Raw genomic sequence first — 19,931 nt, 5'->3', positions numbered from 1 at the left:
CTACCGTCTCCCCAGCACCCAGCCTCTCGCTCAAGGCTCAGGGCACCTGAGGGGCCCTCCTGTGGGGAGCATAGGCCAAAGGGTGCAATAGGTAGTGAGGTGGTTGTATACATTTGGGAACGTGCTAGAATATTCTGTGCTGGTGTTTTATTATCATCAAAATATTAAGAATCACAGTTGAGGAGCTGTGTCACTCAGCAAGACATGGGGTGCAGACAGGAGGCTCCGAGGGCCCCAGCCACTGGCCTCTGCTGGCCAGAAGGGTCCCCCATGGGCCCTCCCTAAGCACCAGGCCACACGGAAACATTTGTCAGCAAACGCCAGCTCATCCAGCTCCACGTGACCTTTGCCACCCGAGGACAAGTCCTTGCTGTCACCCCTCCCGGGGCAGTTGCTTTGGTCACCAGACCATGAGTTGTCGGAGTGTGAACGTGCACCCCGAGTCTGAACTGCAGCCTTCGCTCAGTGCCGTTTCTTAAACCCTTCCCCATTCTGGGCGGTTGGGTTTCTTACACGTAAAAACCAAAAGCTATTCGAGAAGAAACGGCGGAAACACTCGTTTCACAAGCGTAGCGCCTGTGGCGGGAGACTTCCTAAGCACTCGGTGCCGAAAGGTGTCATTTCAAACCCAACGTCACCGCCGGCGAGGACACGGGAAAGGTCGGCAGGCACCTTGGTGACCGAGAGGAGAGGATGCAGGGCGGGGTGGAGCTGGCGCCTGCAGGACCAGGCCCACGCCCGGGGCTCGGACCGCTGGGACATCGATGGGCTGGGGCTCAGGTGCCACGAGGCCGTCCTCTGCCCTCACCTGGACAGGTACCGGCACTCCACACCCAGCCCCTTTCTGGCTGACTGGCTGGGGCCCCACGCCGTCCATCACTGAGGCTTGGTGCTGTCATCCTGGCTGAGGACCTTGCTGGAGGGTGGGCCAGGTCTGCTCAGGTCTGGGGACGTGCTAGAATATTCTAGGATCCCTCTGCTCCCCTCTCCCCCTGCCCTGCCTCCCTGCAGTTAGAGGATGGGCCACCAAGCAAGTGGGCAGAGGACAGGGCGGGAAGTGAGCCTCCAGCGACCACCGATGGAGATGGGAGGTCCTGAGGCGGTGGGAGGCTCCCGAGAGGACGAGGACGGGGCCGCCAGCAGACGGCAGAGGCAGCAGAGTGAAGATGCGGCGTAGCCAGGAGGGTGGGCAGAGGGGAACCCTGAGACATAGAAGCCCTGAGATGCGAGGTCCCCAGAGAAGCGGGGACTAAGGCACAAAGGGATGGGTCCCTGAGGTGCATGAAGGCCCAAAGAGGACCTGAAGCCCAAAGAGACGGGGAGGCAGATGCCTAAGTGGGGGGTGGGGGGGGTGGGGGGGCCTGGAGATGGAGGTGCTGAGGAGGGAGGCAGGGGAATAAGGCAGGGGCAGCGAGCCCCAAAACGGAGAGGCCAGGGCAGGCACGGGGTGAGCCCAGGGGGGCTGAGCTCTGGCTGTGCTCATCCGGGTTCCTAGCTTCTGCGCCCGAGGACCAAGTGCCCCGCTGGCAGGCAGCAGGGATGCGGAGACCCCGGCCGGGCTGCTGGCGGGGACACTCACTTTTTGCTCTTGAACGTACTCAGGATCTTGGGCATGAACTTGCCCACCTTGCTGTCCCGGGCGTCCTCCTCTGCCGGGCCCTCGCCTGCGCCTCCGCCGGGGCCGCCGGCCTCCTCCTTCTTGCAGAAGACCTCGAAGCGGCTGTACACGCGCTTCTCCTTGCGCATGCTCTCCATGCGGCGCAGCAGCCGGTCGCGCTCCTCGGCGCTGGCGGGCAGCGTGCGGCTCAGCCGGCCCTGGGCCCCCAGGCTGTCTGAGCGGAAGATGGCTGAACACTTGTCCTTGTCGGACATGTCAGGAGCCAGGCCGCTGGCAGCCGGCGGGCGGCCCAGCTCCGGGCTGCTGTGGGCCGGAGAGGGAGTGGGGGCCCCGCGGTGCTTCTGGCCGTGGGCGCTGATCTGCTCCAGGATGGCTTTGGTGTCGTCCCGCAGGTTGCTGCTGTACAAGGCGTTGGCCGTGGCCGAGGCCATGCGCGCCCGCGGACCCCGCTCCTCCCCAGCGGCGGCCTCCGTGCTGTCTCCCCGGCTCAGCGAGGGCCGCCGGGGGCTCTCGGGCTGCCCGTTCTCCTGCGGCGCCGGCGCCGGGAAGCCGCCCTCATCCTCTGCGCGCCGCTCGCTCTTGGGACTCAGCAGCTGCCGGAGGCGCAAGGAGCCCTTGCGCAGCACCTCCATGGGGCCGGTGGGCGACTCCTCCGCGGGCCCGGCCTTCTGAGCCTCTCCCGAGAAGGTCAGGGTGAGGCTGCCCCTGCGCTCGGGCACGGGGGGCACTGGGCTGCCCCTGCGCTCGGGCACGGGGGGCACTGGGCTGCCCCTGCGCTCAGGGTAGGCGGAGGTGGGGCTCCCCTGGCGCTCAGGGAATCCTGAGGTCGGGCTGCCTCTGCGCGTGGGAAACCCAGGAGTGGGACTCCCCTTCCGCTCGGGGTAGGCTGAGGTGGGGTTCCCTTTTGGCTCCGAGAGGGGTGCGTCCACCGGGGGGCCGTCCTGCCCTTGCAGGGAAGAGGAGAGGCCCTGGGTCAGGAGGAAGCGGGAGGGCAGCCTGTCGGGGCCGGGGCCGCTCCGGCCCAGCGTGTCGAGCAACTGGGCGGCCGTGAGCGTGGCGGCCCCCGGCTGCCGCTCGGCCTCCTGGTGCAGCCGCTGCGTGAAGGAGTCGCGGAGGTCGAGTAGGCAGCTCTCGAGGCTGCGCCGCTCGGCCCCCGCGTTCCCGGACGCTGCCGCCTCCTCCCGCCACGCCTGGGACATGACGGCTTTGCTGTGGCTGGAGGCGGTGACTGCGGTGGCCGGGGCACCGCCGGCGTCGCGCGCGGGACCCTTGTACTTCTCCAGGAGCTCGGCCACCTTGGTGGAGGCGGCCGAGCGGACGGCCTCGCCCCCGGGGCCGACGGCCTCGTGCACCGCCTGCTCCTTGTGCAGCAGCTGCACCTTTTCGGTGGCGGCCCCGCCTGCGCCCTCCGCCTGTGTCGCGAAGATGAGCGAGGAGCGAAGCCGAGAGCTGCGCTGGATCAGCGGGTTCAGGCGCGAGCGGAAAGAGTCCTGCTTGGCCAGGCCCGTCTCCTCTGTGCCCTCGCGCTCCGGGCCCTCGCCGCCCCCGCTGCCGGAGCCCTTGGCCGGGAATGACGAGGGCACGCGGAAAGACGAGGGCAGCAGGTCCCCAGCGGTCGCCCGGCCCCCGGAAACCAGCACGTCGTCATCATAGGCCTCGGACTCCATGGGCGCCGGCAGGCCCTCCTCACCCGCATCCTCCCCGTGGCAGCCGCTCAGGTAGGAGGCCAGGCGCCAGTGCCTCAGCCCCGCCCGCCCCTCCGGCCCAGCCCTGCGCTCAGGCTCTGCCTGCAGCCCCGCCTCCGGGCCCAGCCTCGCCGCTGCCTGGCAGGGGAAACGTAGGCCCAGGTTGGGGCGCGGGGCCCCACTGGGTTCCAGGCCCCGGGGCCCGAAGGCCGGGTCTGAGCCATGGCGGACCTCGCGCGACTCACTGGACGGCACATAGTCCAGCCGCTGGTGCGTGTCCAGGCCCAGCTCCGGGAAACGAGGCCCAGCGCCCAGGGCGAAGTCCTCGGGGTCCGCGAAGCCGGGGCGGCCAGCGCGCAGCTTCTCGAACAGGCCCTGTGGGCGCCCGGGAGCAAACTGCGGGTCCCACTGGTAATGCTGCTGCTGGTAGAGCTGGTCGCGGTGGAAGTGGCTGGTCTGGAAGCGGAAGTCGTCCCCGTGGGTGAGGAACGTCTGTCGGGACACCTGCCGCGCGGCCGCGAAGTTCTCCACGGCGCCCGCGCCATCGGCGGCCGCGTAGCTGTGCCGCTTGAAGGAGTCCATCTCCAGGTGTCGGGCCTGGAAGAAGCCCCGCGGGCCTGCGAGCTCGGCACCGGGTCCGGCCTCCGTGTCCCACCTTCGTGACGGCAGCCGCAGCCCCATGTGCGGCTCCAGGGCGCCCCCGGGCATCCGCTGTGGCTCCTCCCGGCGGAAGGCCGACAGGAAGTGGCGGTCAGGGTCGAGGAAGGAGGGGAAGCCGAGGCCCTCTTCCCGGGCCGGTGGGAAGAGGAGGTGCGCTCGTTTGGGGAAGGAGAATGGAGTTGGCGCCCCGGTCATCTGGCTGGCCATCAGGGGCCCGGCCCCGGAGTATGGAGCCAGGGCATAAGCGTCCATGCGGGCCAACGCCCCGGCCGAGGGCACCAGAGGCTCAGACTGTGCGAAGAGGATGCGGAACTCCTCATCGAAACTGGAGACCAGCTCGCCCTGGAACACGTGCGCCAGGCTGCGGTGGATCTTCTCGAAGGACCACATGAAGCTGCGGGTGGGCGGGGCCAGAGTCAGGGGCGGGGCAGAGCCAGAGGGAGGGGCGGGGCCAGGGAGGGGCGGGGCTCCGCAGCCAGTGCCTGGGGGGTCAAGTCTGCAAAGAGGCAGGAGGGGCGGCTGGGCTGGGCTACGGGAGGAGGGGGCCCCGGAGGGGCGGTGCTGGGGCTGCGCACCTGTAGCTCCCACTCATCACCACGGCGCAGTCCACCAAGAGGAACTTCTCCTTCACGTGGCCCTTGAAGGACTTGCCCGTGCGGCAGTAGTAGGTGGGGCCTGCCACGGTGCGCACCCGCAGGAACTGGGGAGGGAGAGGCGTTAGGCGGAGGGGTCTTCCCACCTTCCCTCCCCTCCCGCCCCCCCCCCACCGCCCCCCGCGTCACTCACGTCCACGTGGTGCAGGTTGACGCGGCACTTTTCCGCCGTGTCCAGGAAGTGCTGCGCGTTCATCTCATCCAGGAGGATGTAGACGGGGACACGGCGCGCGGCAGCCTCCAGCACTTCGCTCAGGAGGTCCACGTCGGTGAACATGTCCATCACCACGGCCACCACCTGAGGCCCAAGGGCGAACCCGCTGCTGTCCCCCATCCTCCAGCCAAGCCTGGGGCCTGCTGCCCCCCACTCTCCAACCAAGCCCGGGGCCTGCGAGTCACCCACAAACTCCGCAAAACCGCCCTGGTCCCCCCAGGGGAGAGGGGGGTCAGGAGGGGGCTGTCAGAGGGGATGCAGGCTGCTGGCCAGGTGGGTGGCCCATGATGGAGTCCTGCTGGGGGAGGGCTGTCCTGCTGGGGGAGGCTGCTCCCTCCAGGGCAGAGGCAGGTGAGGAAGCCCCTGTCGTCCCTCCTGCCCTGCAGGTGTCTGGCGGTGGGCAGAGGCATGGCCTTCAGCGTCTGATCTGCTGCCTGTCTCCGTCCCTTTGCTGTTTACCAACTGCCGGTGAGGGCAAGAAGCCCCCAGCGCGGTCAAGGGCAGGGCTGGAGGTCACTGTCTGACAATAAATCCAGGCAGGAGAGGACCCAACCTCCGAGTTCCTGAGCACCGGCCGTGACCACCAGGACCACGGACAAGCAAACCGAGGCAGCGAGGCAGCCTGCAGCCTGGGCGCCAGCCCTCGGTGACCCTAGAGGTCGCCAGGACACCCTCGCTGCCGCTGGCCTCCCCCCGCCGGAGGTGCATGCTCCTTTCCCTCACACTCCGCGTGCCTCAAGGCCCAGCTCAGGCGGTCCTGCCCCTGCCCCCTGCCCCCTGCCCCTGGGCCAGCGCACCTGCTGGGCGGAGCGGATCATCCTCCGAGCCTCATCCTTGATGCTGGGGCTGTCGGGGGGCGGTGGCTGCACCAGCGTTGTGACCTCCGTGCCCTGGAAGCCGAAGGTCAGCGGCCAGCCCAGGTCCAGCTCAGGCACCGCCTGGTCGGAGTTCACGGGCCAGTAGGTGCCCGAGGAGCCGTCCATGTCCACGTTGGGAGGGCCGCCTTCGGGGGGCTCCGGGGAAACATACTGTGGGGGCCGCAGGTGGCGGCTCACGTGGTCCAGCTCCTCGGGGCACAGGAAGGCGGGTGCCCCCTCGGATGCCAGGAAGCGGCTGTAGGCCTCGGGCCCGCCCTCCGCCAGCGCGTCCACGGCCAGGCGGTAGTACTCTTTGTAGTGAGGTGGCAGGTACCCCGGCGCCAGGGGGTTGTCGCCCTGCGAGGAACTCTGGGAACGACGGGCCATGCTGAGGCCGGGGGCCTGGGGGAGGGGCAGGAAGGCGTTACCGGGCTGGGGCACCGGGCCCGCTGCCCACTCATGCCGTGCGGACGGGCTGGCAGGGGCCTTGGCTGGGCTTGGTGTTCCGCCCGGGCCTGGAGGCCTTCCGGGCACCCCAGACCCGGGGATGTGCCCAGCTGGGGGACGGCAGAGGATCCCGCAGCCTGGGCCTTGCTGCCCCAGGACCCAGGGAGAGCCCGGGGCCCAGACTCCAGGCGGGACTCCCGCGGCACACACACGCCCCCGCGCAGGGCCCCACACGTCTGCTTTGTGCACCCTTCAATGTTTCACGGCCGCTGGTTTAAAGAAAACAACCCCGTCTGGGGTCTTCATGATGAGGGGCATGTTCTGCTCCTGACTTTAAGACCGTGCTGTTCTGTGGGTCCCTGGTCCTGTGCAGAGGAGACAAGCGAGTGGCCCACACCCCAGGCCACGCCCCTGCCTTCCCCCCACCCTCGTGGGCAGCTGCCAGGGTTGGCCCAGGCCAGTCAGCACAGAGCCTGTCCCATGTGTCCAGCCAGGGGGGGTGAGGCTGCACCCCAGCCCCCAGCCCCACCTGCACCCACCCTACCCTTTGACCCACCCCACCCACAGCCCGACGTCACAGACCTGCAGCCTCCTCCTGCCCAAGAGCCGAGTCCCGTCCCAGCCAAGCCTCTGTCACCACCCCGTCCCGCTTCCTTCCGGGTGGTCGGAGCCCTTTGCTGTGACCAGCGGTCTGTCTGTCCTGGCTCCCGAGCCTCTCCCACCTCACAGCCCTCATGGCCCTCACAGCCAGGCGGGGGCCCCTCCTGGGCTCCCGGGACCCACCTACACGTCCCGTCACCGCGTGGATACCTGTCCTCCGCCCAGTCCCTGCCCACCCGTGCCTGCTGCTCCGGCCGAGCTCCGGCCGTGGGTGTTGTGGTGGCTGGGGAGCGGTCTGCTGGCCGGCCCCCAGCGCTCCCCCGCACACGCAGTGGGTGAGGTGGACCGCGTGGTCAGGGCCAGCAGGAGATGCCTGCCCGACCACGTTGGGGTCAGCGCTCTTGTGTGCGATGACCTGGGCACCTCTGGGTCCACTTCCCCTGGGCGGGAGGTGACGGAGCCCATGTGTCCTCCAGTCATCGGCAGAGCTGCGGCCTGGTCCTCCGATAGCCCGTTAGACGGCGGGGCCATGCGTCCTCAGGCACCAGGACCAGACCGAGGAAGGCCGCGGGGGGAAGGGCGGGCTGGTCCTACTGTGCCAGCGTCCCCGTCCCACCCCAGCAGGGGGCGTCTCACTATCTGACCACAGTGTGGGGGGGTCTCACTATCTGACCACAGTGTGGGGGGTCTCTCACTATCTGACCAGTGTGGGGGGGCTCTCACTATGTGACCACAGTGTGGGGGTCTCTATCTGACCACAGTGTGGGGGGGTCTCACTATCTGACCACAGTGTGGGGGGGCTCTCACTATGTGACCACAGTGTGGGGGGTCTCTCTATCTGACCACAGTGTGTGGGGGGGTGGTTACACGGGGTCTGACCCTGCAGGGCTGGGTGGCACTTTCCCTGTTGGGGTGACACACGAGAAGAGGGGACACAACACAGACTGTCCAGGCGGACGCAGTGGGGTTGGGGGGTCCCATGGGGTCAAGAACCTTCTCATCAGGTAGGACTGGCTGGGAGGTGGCCCTGCTCGGCTCAGGGACCTGCTCCTTTGCTGGTTTCTTTTCTGGGGTCCGCACACCCCTGAACTGGGGACAGTGAGGCGGTCATTCCCCAGCCCGAAATGGTGAACCCCAACCGCGTGCCTCCCCACACACCTGCCAGCGGACGCCTGCCCTCAGGGAGGGAGGGGTGCGTTCCCACTCCAGCCCGTGACTCAGCAGGAATCAGCTCCAGGGCTGACCTCTGACCTCTGACACAAACCTGACCGTGTCCCGGGCCCTCAAGGATCCGTGGACTCCCGTCAGGAAGTGCACGTCCAGGCGGTGACACTCCCCCCCCCCCCAGCAGGAGGGAGGTACGGGCTAATGCACGAGGGCGGGGACCCTGGGCCAGTGTGGAAGGGGGGGCAGGAGGCGGGTCCCCGAAGGAAGGATTGGGGGGCATGAGGAGCCCCGAGTGGCTGGGAGGGGTTCCAGAGGATGGGCTCGCCGACTGCAAGTCGAAGTGTTGCCGTTTTCGGGGTGCTCACCGCAGGAAGTCAGTGCACCCCAGGGAGTTAGCGGCGGCCTGGGCGAGGTCCCCTTTACCCACCCGCCGGGGACTGAGCGGAGAGAACGGCCTTCCGCCCGCCCCGCGCTCAGGTGGGAGCCGCCCGGGCCCAGGCGGCCCGCCCGGGGCAGAGTCCGCCGGCCCCGCTCGCTCCCGACCCCAGCCAGGCCGCGGCGGGGAGCGAGTCAGGACCCGGCAGGTCGACCTGGGCCCGGCCCTTCCCACTCGGCTCCTCCCGGGCCCGCATCGTGCGAGGGCCTCGCGTCCACGCCGGCTCACCCGCCCGGCCCGGCCCGCACGCGCGGCCGCTCCCGCGCTCCCACCGCTCGGCTGGGGGCGCGCAGCCCCGCACAGGTGCCGGCGGGGAGTCCGCGCCGGGGGGCGCCGCGCCCCGACCCCGCCCCACCCACCGCCCGGCCGCGGCCTCCGCCCCGCCCCGCTCCCGCCGGGGGAGGGGGCCTACCTGGCCAGGTGCGCGGGGTCCCGGGACAAGGACAGCAGGAGCCGACCGCCGCCCAGCGGCCTCGCGGTCCGGTCGGTCCGGCAGCCACTCCCTGGCGCGGCCCGCCCGCCGCGCGGCCTGATTCACGCGCCCGCCCCCGCCCCGCCCGCTCCCGCGCCGGCCTGCCCGGGCAGCACCTGGGGGCGGGGCGGCCCCACCCGCGGCGCGCCCGCATTCCTCCGCCCGCCGCCGCCCCGCCGCCCCCCGCGTCCCCGCGGGCCCCCGGGTCCCGCCGCGCCCCCCGGCCCCGCGCCCCGGGGACCCCCGCCCCGCGCGCGGAGGCCGCCGGCGCCCCGCGCCCCCATCAGTCCACCGAGGACGCGCGGTGTCCACATCTGACCCCTCACCCTCGCCCCGGAAGTCGAGGCGGCGGGTAAGTTCCAGCTCAGTCGCTAGGCAACGGGCCCGCCCGACGCGGGGGGCGGAGCTTCCGGTCTGGCTCTAAGGCTGGGGCGGCCGGTGAGGCAGGTGAGGCCCGTGAGGCCCGTGAGGCCGCGGGACCACGCAGACCCGGGAGCAAGGCTGGGCCTGGGGACCGGGGAGCACACTGGTCCGCCCCCCTCCGGCGTCGGCTCCGAGGCCCCCTCCCCGCACACCGATGCCGGCAGGTTTCAGGGACCTGGTACCCACGTCCCCCCACAGATCCCACAGCTACGGGGGAGCCGCGCACACAGGGGACGCCATTCCACAGAGCTGGACCCCACACCTACACCAACCACGCCCCACTCGCTGGCCCCCGCGGCCACACACAGGCCCAGGTGTTCTGCACCCCCACACGGACAGGGGACCCCTGCCTATACCAACCCTCTGCCACGCACATGGGACCTCGCAGGCACAGGAACCCTACGTGCACACCAAGCCCCGCACATGCCTATGGGCCAGGCGCCCCCCAAAGTCCACACACACACAGGGGACCCCCACTCAATGACCTCTGCATGGCACCCTCCCCACAGAATTCTGCACACAGAAGACCCCACAGCAACACTGAGAGTCCCCCCCACACCAGGACCCTGTAAGTACTGACCACATGGAGCAGGGGACCCCATTCACACCCCCCAACACCTCTCCATGCACACACGCAAGCCCTCCGCTGTCCCTAGGTACCTGCATCCTACCAGTGTCTCCCCAAAACACTCAGGACCCCTGCTCAGAACCAGTTTCCATCAGACCCCCCCTAGGTCCTCGCCCCTCCCAAGCACTCGCCCTCCCTGTCACTGCCTGGGCCGCTTTCTGCCCGTCTCAGTCGCCTCCCCCCACCCCTCCCCACCAGTCCCCGTTGTCCTAGTTTCCGGATCATCCTGTCCCCAAACACTCGGCAACTCTCCACAGGAGCCAGCGGGCGGGGGTCAGACCAGTGCCCAGGCCACAGCACTGCAATAGGTCACCTGGCTGTGGGGGAGGGGAGGGGACCCTCACAAGCCTGGGGGAGGGGGGTGCCCCGGAAAAAGATAGGAACTTTGGGGTCAGCCGAGCAGACTAGGGAGAGCGGCCTGGCTTCCAGGCCCTGACCACACCAGGGCCAGGCCGGGCAGAAGCAGCCTGGGGCGCGGAGGGGCGGGGCTCCGTGCGTTAGACGAAGCTGCACCTGCTGGCCGCCCGGTGGTTTGTGCAGAGAGATGGGTACAGGACCCCCCACCCCGGGGGGTGTGGTCAGGGCCTGGGTCCAGAGGATGGAGCCGGGGGGAGGGGACGAGGGGGCTGAGCTGTGGCCAGTGACCTTGCTAGGCATCCCCCCCGAGTGCCGGCACGCACACGCCAGTAACCAGGGCAGGCAGGTGGCCGGGAGCCGGCCGGTGCGGAGTGGGCGCCGTGTCCTGTGCTCCCATCAGGCACCTGCCAACTCTGCCAGGCCCAGGCGTGGGCAGTGCTGCGCCCTCTGCCCCCGCCACTCTGAGCACCCCTCCCTGGCCTTCCCTACCCGCCCTCAGGAGGATGAGCAGTAAGAAGGGGGGCCCCAAAGCAGCGTCAGGGAAGTGGCAGCCATCCCCCCCGGGGGCCGAGCCCAGAGCCACTGCTGGTGAGTGCGTGCACCTCCCAACCTCCGGGGCGCCCCCCAGACCCTCACTGGTGAGACCCTCCCCCCCAGGAGACCCCCTCCTCTGAGTTAGGGGTGGTCGGTAGACTGAGGGCTCAGAGCCCCGAGGTCCACTCCAGGCCCTGGGGTGGGGTCAGGGGCCCGGGGCCGTGTTCAGGGGAGGGAGATGGGAAACAGGTTGTGAAACGGAGCAGGGTTTGCATCCATGTTGGCAAGTCACAGACTAAGTCTGTGGCCCACTCTGCCCCCCGCTCCACCTGCTGCTGCTCTGCAGCCGCCCTCCCCACGGCCACAGCTTGTCCTCGGCCCAGCGCTGCGGGGTCGGGAAGGGCACCTCGGCCATGCCCACCCGCACGGTGTCTCTCCCCTCCTCCGAGCCCCCGTCTTCTCGGTCGCCACGCTCGCTCACCGGAGCTTTGGCTGAGCTGCCCACGCCTTCCAGGCGGCTGCTCCAGGTCCCCCCGGCCCAGGCCTGAGGGGGCTGTGCTGACTAAGAGGGGGCTTGTCCTGCTCCTCGGGGGCACCCCTTCCGCTTGGAGTGGGCCCCGAGGCCCTAGGACCTGGCTGGATGGTGGTGCCTGCTCTTCAGGCCACGCTGGGGTGGGGACCCTGGTTCCCCCAAATAGCCCCAGCGTGTCGGAGGCAGCCGCGGTCCCGGAACGAGGATGCTGGGCTCGGGCGCCGCTGGCTGCTTCCGCGATGGAGCCTGGGTCGCGCACTGCAGTAAACAGGCGGGCAGGTGCGCTGGGGGCGGTGACCTGCCGGCTCTCCACCTGGGCTGTCACCCTCTCCCCCCAACCCTGCCCTGGACAGCACCTGGCCTCTACAGGAACACCTCTGCCTCAGTTTCCCTGAACAAGCGCCCTGCCTGGGCACCCCTACCCGCCCAGCAGTGGGCATCAGCCTCACTTTGCAAATGTGAGCACGGGTCTGCAGGTGCCGGTGGGTCGCTGGCACCCTCAACCCCGCCCCCCCCCGACCGTCTGTGCCTCCGCCCCCCGCGTGCCCTCCAGGCCTTACCTGGCCGTGGGTCTGCAGCACCTCAAGGCCCTCGCTCTGGAGCTGCTCCAGGGCCACGGCCAGCTCCAGCCCCTCCATGCGCACCCAGGCCTGCTCCTCCTGCAGCTGCTGCAGCCACAGCTGCTCCTCCCGCCACAGCTGCTCCTCCTGCCACAGCTGCTGCTCCTGCCACAGCTGCATCTGCAGCTGGACCTGCCGTCGGCGGTCCGCCAGCAGCTGCTGCTCCTGGGCCAGGCACAGCTGGACCTCGTGGAGCCTCAGCAGCTCAGCGCCCAGGCTGTGCGTGCGGCCCCCCGGCTGGCCGTCCTCCATGTCCGCCGCGGGGACTGGTACCAGCTCGGACCCCAGAGCCACGGCTGGCACCGGCCTCTCCTCTGCCTGTGGCCGCTCTGGCCTGGCCACCTCGGGATGCCCCCGGGCAGCTGGCTGGCTGCCGGTCACGTGCCCCGCAAGGGCCACCCCTGTCTCGTCCAGAGGGCCCCCTGCGTCGGGGGGCGGGGGCTGGGCCTCAGGGCCCTGCTGCCCCGGAGCCTGCTGCGCCCTGCCCGCCCTCCTGGCACGGGGCTTTCGCGCTCGGCTCCGTTTCCCAGACATGGTCCCGATCCGGCGTCGGCTCCCAGGGGCCCTGGCTCATCGGCAGGCGGCCCCAGGTCCTGGGGGCCCAGAGGGTGCCGGGGAGACGACCGTGGGCCCCCCCCCCCGAGGCGGCTGCTCTGTGCCCGCCCTGCCCCTCGGCTGGTGCCCACGGTGCCACAGCCCCGGCCCCGGCTCTGCCTGTGGGCCTCGCGGGCCGACTCGGGGGCCGGGCCACGCCGGGGAGTTTATAGGGACTCGCGGCCGTGGCTCACCGCGCGGAGGCTGACTAAGGCGCTGACACAGGGCGCAGGACTTTACGGGCCACGGGCCTCGCTGGCCAGACGGGGAGGGAGGCTGGGAGAAGCTGGAGGAGGTGACTCGGCAGCCAGACCGCGGCTGGTACCGGGCGAGTCGAGTCCTGCCCTGGGCGGGCACCCCCACCCCATCCCAGCCCTGGTCTCGGGACTCAAACTCCAGCCCACAGGGCCGGGCGCTGCATCCCTGGTCCCTGCGGCTGACCATCCACCAGGCCAAGGCCCTCACTGGCCACAGACAATCCGACGGGACCAGCAGGGGGACGCGCCCCCGCCCCCCCCCCCGACCCCCGCACACAGGAGCCGGGCCCAGCTGCCAGCGCCCTGCCCTGCCCTGCCCGCGGGGAGGGTGGACCCTCTGCCGGCCCGGGAAGCCCTCCGACCGGCTGGCCGGAGGCTGGAGGCAGATCCTGGGCCTGGAAAGGCTCCGCCCTGTGGACTGAGATGGGCAGCAGGAGGTCCCGCCCACTTGGGGTGCAGGGGCTCGAGGCAGTCCTGGTTGGGGGTGTGGCTGCCCTGCCAGGGACACAGAGCCCCGAGGAGCTCCCCCAGCCTTTGTTTGGGGGGACGCGGGCCTATGTTCCTGCGTCCCCTGCGCTTCCTGTCGGGAGGGGGCTCCCCACGGCTTCCACCCCAGCGTTTCCCCAGCCCGGGGCCGCTGACTCACCCGCACGCCCAGCCGGCTCTGCCACACTGGACCGACTGGTTTGCCTGGCACAGCCCTGCCCACACCCCCTCCCACCCCCACCCACTCAGCCTTTGCCCTGAGACTGGGGGAGACAGACTGCAGCCACCAAACCTGAGCACAGGGGGACACAGGAAGGAGGAAGGGGCTCTGGAGGGCGGTGGCCCTGGCTGGGGCAGGGTTGAGGGGAGGCGGGCAGCAGGCGCCCCCTGAGGCATGGCCACTCCTGGCTCCCCAGAGCCCGGCTGCAGGGCCAGGGCCAGGGCCGTCCTGCCTGGGGCACTGTTGGCGCTGCCCCTCCCCCCCCTCCCCCCACGGCACGCGGGGCCTGTCTGTGTGACACGGACGCGGCCTGGTCGCTTGTTAAAGCTGCTGCACGGAGGGTGCCCCTAACAAGCAGGACAGCTGCCCACAGGAGGCCCGTAAACGCCTCCCGTAAACGCCTCCCGAGGTGGAGGGGCTGGGACGGGTCCACACACCAACCCCCCCCCCCCCGCCCCCCGGAAGCCAGGAGAGAGCCGCCAGTTACAGAGGAAGACGGGCCGGCCGGCGGGCGAAGGGGCCGCAGTGAGAGCCCACCAGCCGCCTGGCCAATGAGGAGGGGAGGACTCGGCTGGCAGGAAGGGGGCTGTCGTGTGTGCATGAGCGTGCATGTGTGTGTGAACATGTGTACCTGTATGTGTGCATGCATGAACGTGCATGTGTATGAGCGTGCATGTATGTGATATGTGAGCACTTGTACATGCATGTGAGCATGCACATGTGCAAGAGTGCGCATGTACACGTGTATGCATGCATGTGAGTGTGCATGTGTGTGAATGACTGACTGGGCTCCTGGGCGAGCAAGTCCCTCCCAGTAGCAAGTGGGGAGCCCTGTCCTCCCTGCTCCCACTGCCCCGGCCCCCGCTTTTCCGTGAGGGCTGGGCAGGTGGCACCGGCACCTCCCAGGGGTGCGGCCTCTCGGGGCGCCTCCTCCCTTCGCCCTCCAGCGCCCTCCTTCCACCTGGGAGTCCTGGTGTCTGCTCCGGGTGCTGTCGCCCTCCAGTGGCAGGAGCCAACCTCGGAGGGCACCAGGGACGGGCGGGCGTGGCTCCGCCTCAGTGACGCCCCCAGCCTCTCCGCTTGGCCAGCCCCGTCTCCCCGCGCAGCCTCCCAGCCTCCACTGCGGCCTCCGATCTGGATTCCCCTCCCCCCCAACCCCCCTCCCCTGCTCCAACCGGACTCAGCAGCCACAGCCTCTCCTGGGTGTCCTCCAACCCCCAGCGCACCCCCTTCCTCCTCCCCGTGACCCTGGGCCAAGCCTCCCCCCACCCCACGCCTGACCCCGTCGGCTCTCTGCTGGCCTCCCGTCCGTTTGTTTCTCTCTGTTCTCTGCGGAGCAGCCGGTCTCGAGTCTCGTGCACAGTCACCCTTCTGGACGGTGGTCTGACCCCCAGCAGCACCCGTCACCTTGGCCCCCCGAGGGCCCGGAGAGGGAGCCTGACCTTGACCTAGGACGGGTGGACCGCAGAGGTCTGTGACGTCCTGACTGTGGCTTTATTTTTAAGATCCTCACCTGAGGATGTGCTGAGAGAGAGAGAGACATCGCGATGTGAGGGAACACGGATGGGTCACCTTCCCGTACGTGTCCCTTGGGGATCGAGCCCACAACCCCGGCCTGTGCCCTGACTGGGAATCGAACCCGAGACCTGTCAGTGCACCGGACGATGCTCCAACCAACCGAGCCCTCGCCAGGGCCTGACTGTTGGTTTTCTAGAGGCTCGAATGCCCGACCTCGGCCCTGGCTCCGGGCTGGGCCGGGCACAGCAGGGCAGAGCCTGCAGCTGGGGCGGACGTGGGGTTCCTGGAAGGACCCCCAGAACCGGGCGCCTGGGGGTCGGGGGGCCCCTCTGCCCCAGAGGCCAGCCCCTCCGCTGCCCCTGCAGCTCCCGCAGCCTGCAGGGCGGCCTCCGCTGCCCAGGGGACAGGGACAGATGTCCCCCAACCGTTTCGGTCTTTGTGGTGGGCAGTGAGCTCCCCCGACTGCTCCAGATGACCCCTGACCTTAAGGTGGGAGCCTGGGCCTTGGGCGGACCCGTCGGCCCTCAGGGAGGCCGGGCTGCGTCACTTCCTGTGGGTGCACGGCTCGCAGGGGGCCCCCTCCTCTGAGGGCTTGTGGCTGAGACACCCCCCAACCTCTGCCCGGTCAGCCAGCCTCTGGGGGGGTGCCCAGTGCCTTAGGGGTGCAGTCCTGTGGGGTCCACCGTGGCTTCCCTGCTGGAGGCCATGTTTTCACCTTTCCTTGGTTTCCTACCAACGTCCTCCCGGGCGAGGGGCTCAGGGGCTGGCGGCTCCCCGCTGCCTGGGATGGGGCCGCCTGGGACTTCCTGCCCAGACCTGGGTCTCCCCCATCGCTGGCTCTCTGTGGCCAGGTTGCTCTGGCTGGGCGTGTGGATTTAGCACTGCCCCTCAGTGAGGTCAGCAGGGTCAGGGTCAGGGTCAGGGTCAGGGCTGTGCTCACACACCTGGACCCACGAGCTGGTTCCCCACCCAGGGCCCACCCGGGAGGACCAGGCGGCCACAGTCATCCAGTGCACCTTCCGGCGGCACCGGGCGAGGAAGGAGCTGGCCCTCCGGCGGAAGAAGCACGGGGAGTACCTGGAGCAGATGGAGAAGCTGCAGAGAGAGGTCAGGCCAGGCTCCGGGGCGGAGCCGTGGGAGTGGGGCCTGGGGTCAGGTCCTAGGGCTGGGAGCTCAGGGTACCGGCTCATGACCTCAGGGCTGGCGGCCGTGACCTCAGGCTGAAGGCCGTGACCTCAGGGCATGTCCCCCCCAGGCCTTCCTGGCCCTGGTGCGCCGCGAGCGGGAGGTGGTGCGGCGCCGGCGGGAGGCGGAGGCGGAGGCGGAGCGGCGGCGGCAGGAGGAGCGGAGGCGCCAGGAGCGCCTGCTGGACGCGGCCTTCGACGGGAACCTGGGCGAGATCCTGGCCGTCCTGCGGGAGGCGCGCGGGGCGGGGGCGCGCGGGGCGGGGGCGCGCGGGGCGGGGGCGCGCGGGGCGGGGGCGCGCGGGGCGGGGTCCGGAGGTGACCGGAGGTGACCTGGGCGCAGGTGGAGGAGGTGCTGACGCGCGAGGGCGTGGGACACGACGAGGCGGGCCTGGCGCGGCGGCGGCAGCGGCGCGTGGCCCTGCTGGAGTGCGAGGACTCGGGCGGGAACACGCCGCTGTCCGAGGCGGCCGTGGGCGGGCAGCCCCGGGCCATCCAGCTGCTGGCGGAGCAGGGCGCGAGCCCCAACTGCAAGGTGGGCGCCGGCGGGGGCGGCGGGGGCGGCGGGGGCGGCGGGGCCGTGGCTGAGGCGGCGGCGGGGGCGGCGGGGGCGGCGGCGGGGCCGTGGCTGAGGCGGCGGGGCCGTGGCTGAGGGGCCTTCCGCAGGGCGCCTTCGGGCGGACGCCGCTGTACAGAGCCGCCTTCGGGGGCCACCTGGAGGCCGTGGAGGTGCTCCTGAAGCTGGGAGCCGACCCCCGGGTGTACGCGGACGACGGGAGCACCCCGGCGCAGGTGGGAGCCCCTTCCCCGGGCCGGGACTGGTGGCCTCGCTTTTTTAAAAAAATATTTTATCGATTTTTAGAGAGAGGAAGGGAGAGGGAGAGGGGTAGAAACGTCAATGAGAGAGAATCTTTGATCGGCGGCCTCCTGCGCGCCCCGCACCGGGGATGGAGCCTCCAACCTGCCGGCAGTCAAACCTGCCCCATGGGGTTCCTGGGGGGACCCTCCACCGCTGAGCTCGCCGCACCCACGTCCTTCACTTCTTTCAGCGGCTCTGACGTGCACGTGGCCACCGCCCATCCAAGTGCTGTCTCCCGCCCCAGCGAGGAGCCCCGCGATTGGAGGGGTCTGCAGGGGGCGCCCCCAGGTTGCCTTTCCAGGCTGCTTCCCCTCTGCCCCCCTCCTGGGGCCCTCAGCTCCTCTCTTTAATATCAGGGCGGGGAGGCGAGCAGCGGAGCTTCTGGCTCCACACGGGGAACGCGGCCAGGAGGGCAAAGGGCCCAGCTCTCTGAGGAAAAGGGGGAGCCGTGGCCGTGGCCGTGGCCGTGGCGGGACCCAAAGGAACTGGTCTGGGTGACGGCCACCTCCTGGCCTGGACACTGTACGGTGGTTGAGTGAGATGCCTTCGCTGGGGAGACTTGCTAAGGGCACGTGGGAACCCTCTTATTGCCGCAACTTCCCGTAAACAGTCATTGTTTCCAAATAAAAGTTTAATAAAATGACCAGGCCTGCGAGGCGACAGGAACGTATACCCACAGCGAAGAGCAAACGCAACCCACCCGAGTGACAGCGGGAACACGGTGCTCACTGTCACCCACTCGCCCCTCAGGCCCTTGTTCATACGTGTCAGCCGTCCCCTCCCTGCTATTGCAAACCACCCTTGATTTATAATTCCTCTATTAATCCAAACACCCCTCCCTCCATCGATACACACACTGATGCTGTTGACAGAAGAAAGCAGGGACCATGTTTAGTCCACAGCTCTGTTCTCGTGTCATACATCTTGGTTGTCACAGGAAAGAGACTCAAAATTGTTTTGAACCTGCCCGGCCAGTGTGGCTCAGTGGTTGAGCATCGACTTATGAACCAGGAGGTTGAGGTTTGAGTCCCGGTCAGGGCACATGCCAGGGTTGTGGGCTCTCTCATCATTGCTGTTTCTATCTCCCTCTCTCAAATCACTTAAAAAATATATATATTTATTTTATATATAAATAAAATAGAGTGGACCGTCCATGTCCTCCCAGGCTGCATATAACCAGCCCCTGACCGGACCCCATCACTAGGTGGCCTCGCTGGACGCCGTGGCCAGCGTGCTGCAGGCCTGGGACCTGAGCCTCACGGAGGCCATGCTCCAGAACATGGAGGCCGAGCGGCAGCGCCGGGCCCAGGAGGCCGAGCAGCACAAGGAGGCGGAGGCTAAGCGGTGCGCCCGAGGGAGGAGGCCCCCCCAGCCACGACCCCCCCAGGAGGTGCTCTGACCCGGCTGCTCCCTCCCACCACAGCCTGAACCTCAAAGTGCAACAGCTGGCTAAGGAGCAGCAGCGGTGCCACAAGGAGGTGAGCGCCACCTGGGAGGAGCCGGGCGGGCGGGGTGGGAGAGCGGCGGGGCGGAGGAGCTGAGGGGAGAACCGCAGGGCTGAGGGCTGAGGCCCCAGGACAGCCTGCGCCGCTCCCGCAGCTGCATCAGGCCTACTGCGAGCTCAACCGCAGGATCGCCGAGCACGACAAGTGCGAGCGGAGGCGCGCGGGCAAGGCCGAGCTCACGCTGCAGGTGGGTCCCTCCCTCCGGGAGCGTGGGGTTCCGTGGACCGTCTTCCCTCCCAAGCACGGCCCTCCAGTTTTGGGGACGGGGCGGGGCCTCGGGAGCTGCGCTCTGAGCTCGTGGCCCCCCGCCCCCGCCCCAGGCCGTCAAAGACGCGGAAGCCCAGGTGGAGCGGCTGCGGCAGGAGGCCCAGAAGGCGGAGGAGACGCTGGCCCTGGCGAGGCTGGAGCTGCGGGAGCAGACCCAGGAGGGTGGGCGGGGCAGGGCTGGAGGCTGGAGGCCGGGCCCAGGGAGGGGCACCGGCGTGGGAGCTCCGGTTGCCCCCCTTCTGTCCCCGCAGGGGGGGAGGAGGAGGTGCCGGGGCTGAAGTGCCAGGTCACCGAGCTGCACGACGTGCTAATGAAGGACGTGGGCGACCGCATCCGCGCCGACGGCCGGTCAGTGGCCCGGCTTGGGCGAGGGCCAAGCCGAGGGCTCGGGCAACAGCGGTGACCGGGTGGCCGCCCCCAGGTGGCCTCTTGTCATCGACCCCTCAGGCCAGGCGGCCACCTTCCTGCGCTACCGGGACACCAACTACGTGGACACGGTGAACCCAGACCACCTGCAGCCCGAGAGGATTCGGTTGGCGCTTCTGGGGGCGCTCAGGTGAGGCGGTGGGAACGGGGCACTCGGGGTCCTCCCCTTCCCACCTCACCGCTCGCCCCGCCCCTCAGGTACGGGAAGCCGCTGGTGTTCGACCTGCGGGAGGTGGACCTGTTCCCCGCGGTGCAGCGGCAGCTGGAGGCGGTGCAGCAGGGCCTGGCGCAGGAGCTGCTGAGCCGCAGGCTGCTGGAGCAGGACCGGTACCTGTCGCTGCTGAGGCCCACGGACGGGCCGGAGTACGGCCCCACCCAGTTCCAGGAGTCCCGCCTGGAGCAGTTCCGCCTCTTCTTTGTCACCCAGGTTCGGTGGCCCCCGGCTGAGCAGTTGCAGGTCCTGCTCCCCGTGCAGGTGCAGCTGCCCAGCGAAGGCCTTTAGCACCCGGCACCAATAAAGCAAAGCCCTGGACCACCGCCGCCGTGGAGTACCTGCGCGCCGTGGTGTGCCTGCGCGCCGTGGAGTGCCTGCGCGCCGCTGTGTGCCTGCGCGCTCTGTGCGCGCACAGGCGGGAGGGAGCAGAGCGCCGTCCAGACGCCCGGCCAGTGGGAGCCCAGCCTGAGGACACTGGTTTGCAGGACTTGGGGGTGC

General features: G+C 69.5%; 2 protein-coding genes across 3 annotated transcripts; one reads left to right on the top strand and one right to left on the bottom strand.

The window, feature by feature from the left end:
* Positions 1–180: 180 nt before the first annotated feature.
* On the bottom strand, positions 181–13,048 carry FAM83H (family with sequence similarity 83 member H). 2 transcript variants are annotated; one of them, XM_079796538.1, is made up of 5 exons: positions 11,844–13,048; positions 5,628–6,089; positions 4,750–4,914; positions 4,539–4,663; positions 181–4,357 (listed from the first exon to the last, which is right to left on the bottom strand). In XM_079796538.1, the coding sequence occupies exons 1-5, from the start codon at positions 12,435–12,437 to the stop codon at positions 1,576–1,578; spliced, it is 4,128 nt and encodes a 1,375-aa protein (XP_079652664.1). In that variant the 5' UTR covers positions 12,438–13,048; the 3' UTR covers positions 181–1,575. The 2 variants fall into 2 exon arrangements, with proteins under 2 accessions (XP_079652664.1, XP_079652665.1); XM_079796539.1 differs by lacking the exon at positions 11,844–13,048 and adding an exon at positions 8,750–8,918.
* On the top strand, positions 6,087–19,722 carry IQANK1 (IQ motif and ankyrin repeat containing 1). The gene is made up of 14 exons (XM_079796541.1): positions 6,087–8,092; positions 9,742–9,800; positions 10,717–10,805; positions 15,952–16,085; positions 16,234–16,398; positions 16,506–16,697; positions 16,829–16,954; positions 18,226–18,365; positions 18,445–18,499; positions 18,621–18,713; positions 18,847–18,955; positions 19,045–19,141; positions 19,215–19,349; positions 19,418–19,722. The coding sequence occupies exons 3-14, from the start codon at positions 10,721–10,723 to the stop codon at positions 19,719–19,721; spliced, it is 1,635 nt and encodes a 544-aa protein (XP_079652667.1). The 5' UTR covers positions 6,087–8,092; positions 9,742–9,800; positions 10,717–10,720; the 3' UTR covers position 19,722.
* The last annotated feature ends 209 nt before the right edge of the window (positions 19,723–19,931 follow it).

Source organism: Cnephaeus nilssonii (assembly GCF_951640355.1).
Source record: "Cnephaeus nilssonii genome assembly, chromosome: 18".
Classification (NCBI taxonomy): domain Eukaryota; kingdom Metazoa; phylum Chordata; class Mammalia; order Chiroptera; family Vespertilionidae; genus Cnephaeus; species Cnephaeus nilssonii.
Note: the sequence above shows the minus strand (reverse complement) of the source record. Positions and strands in the feature narration are given on the sequence as shown.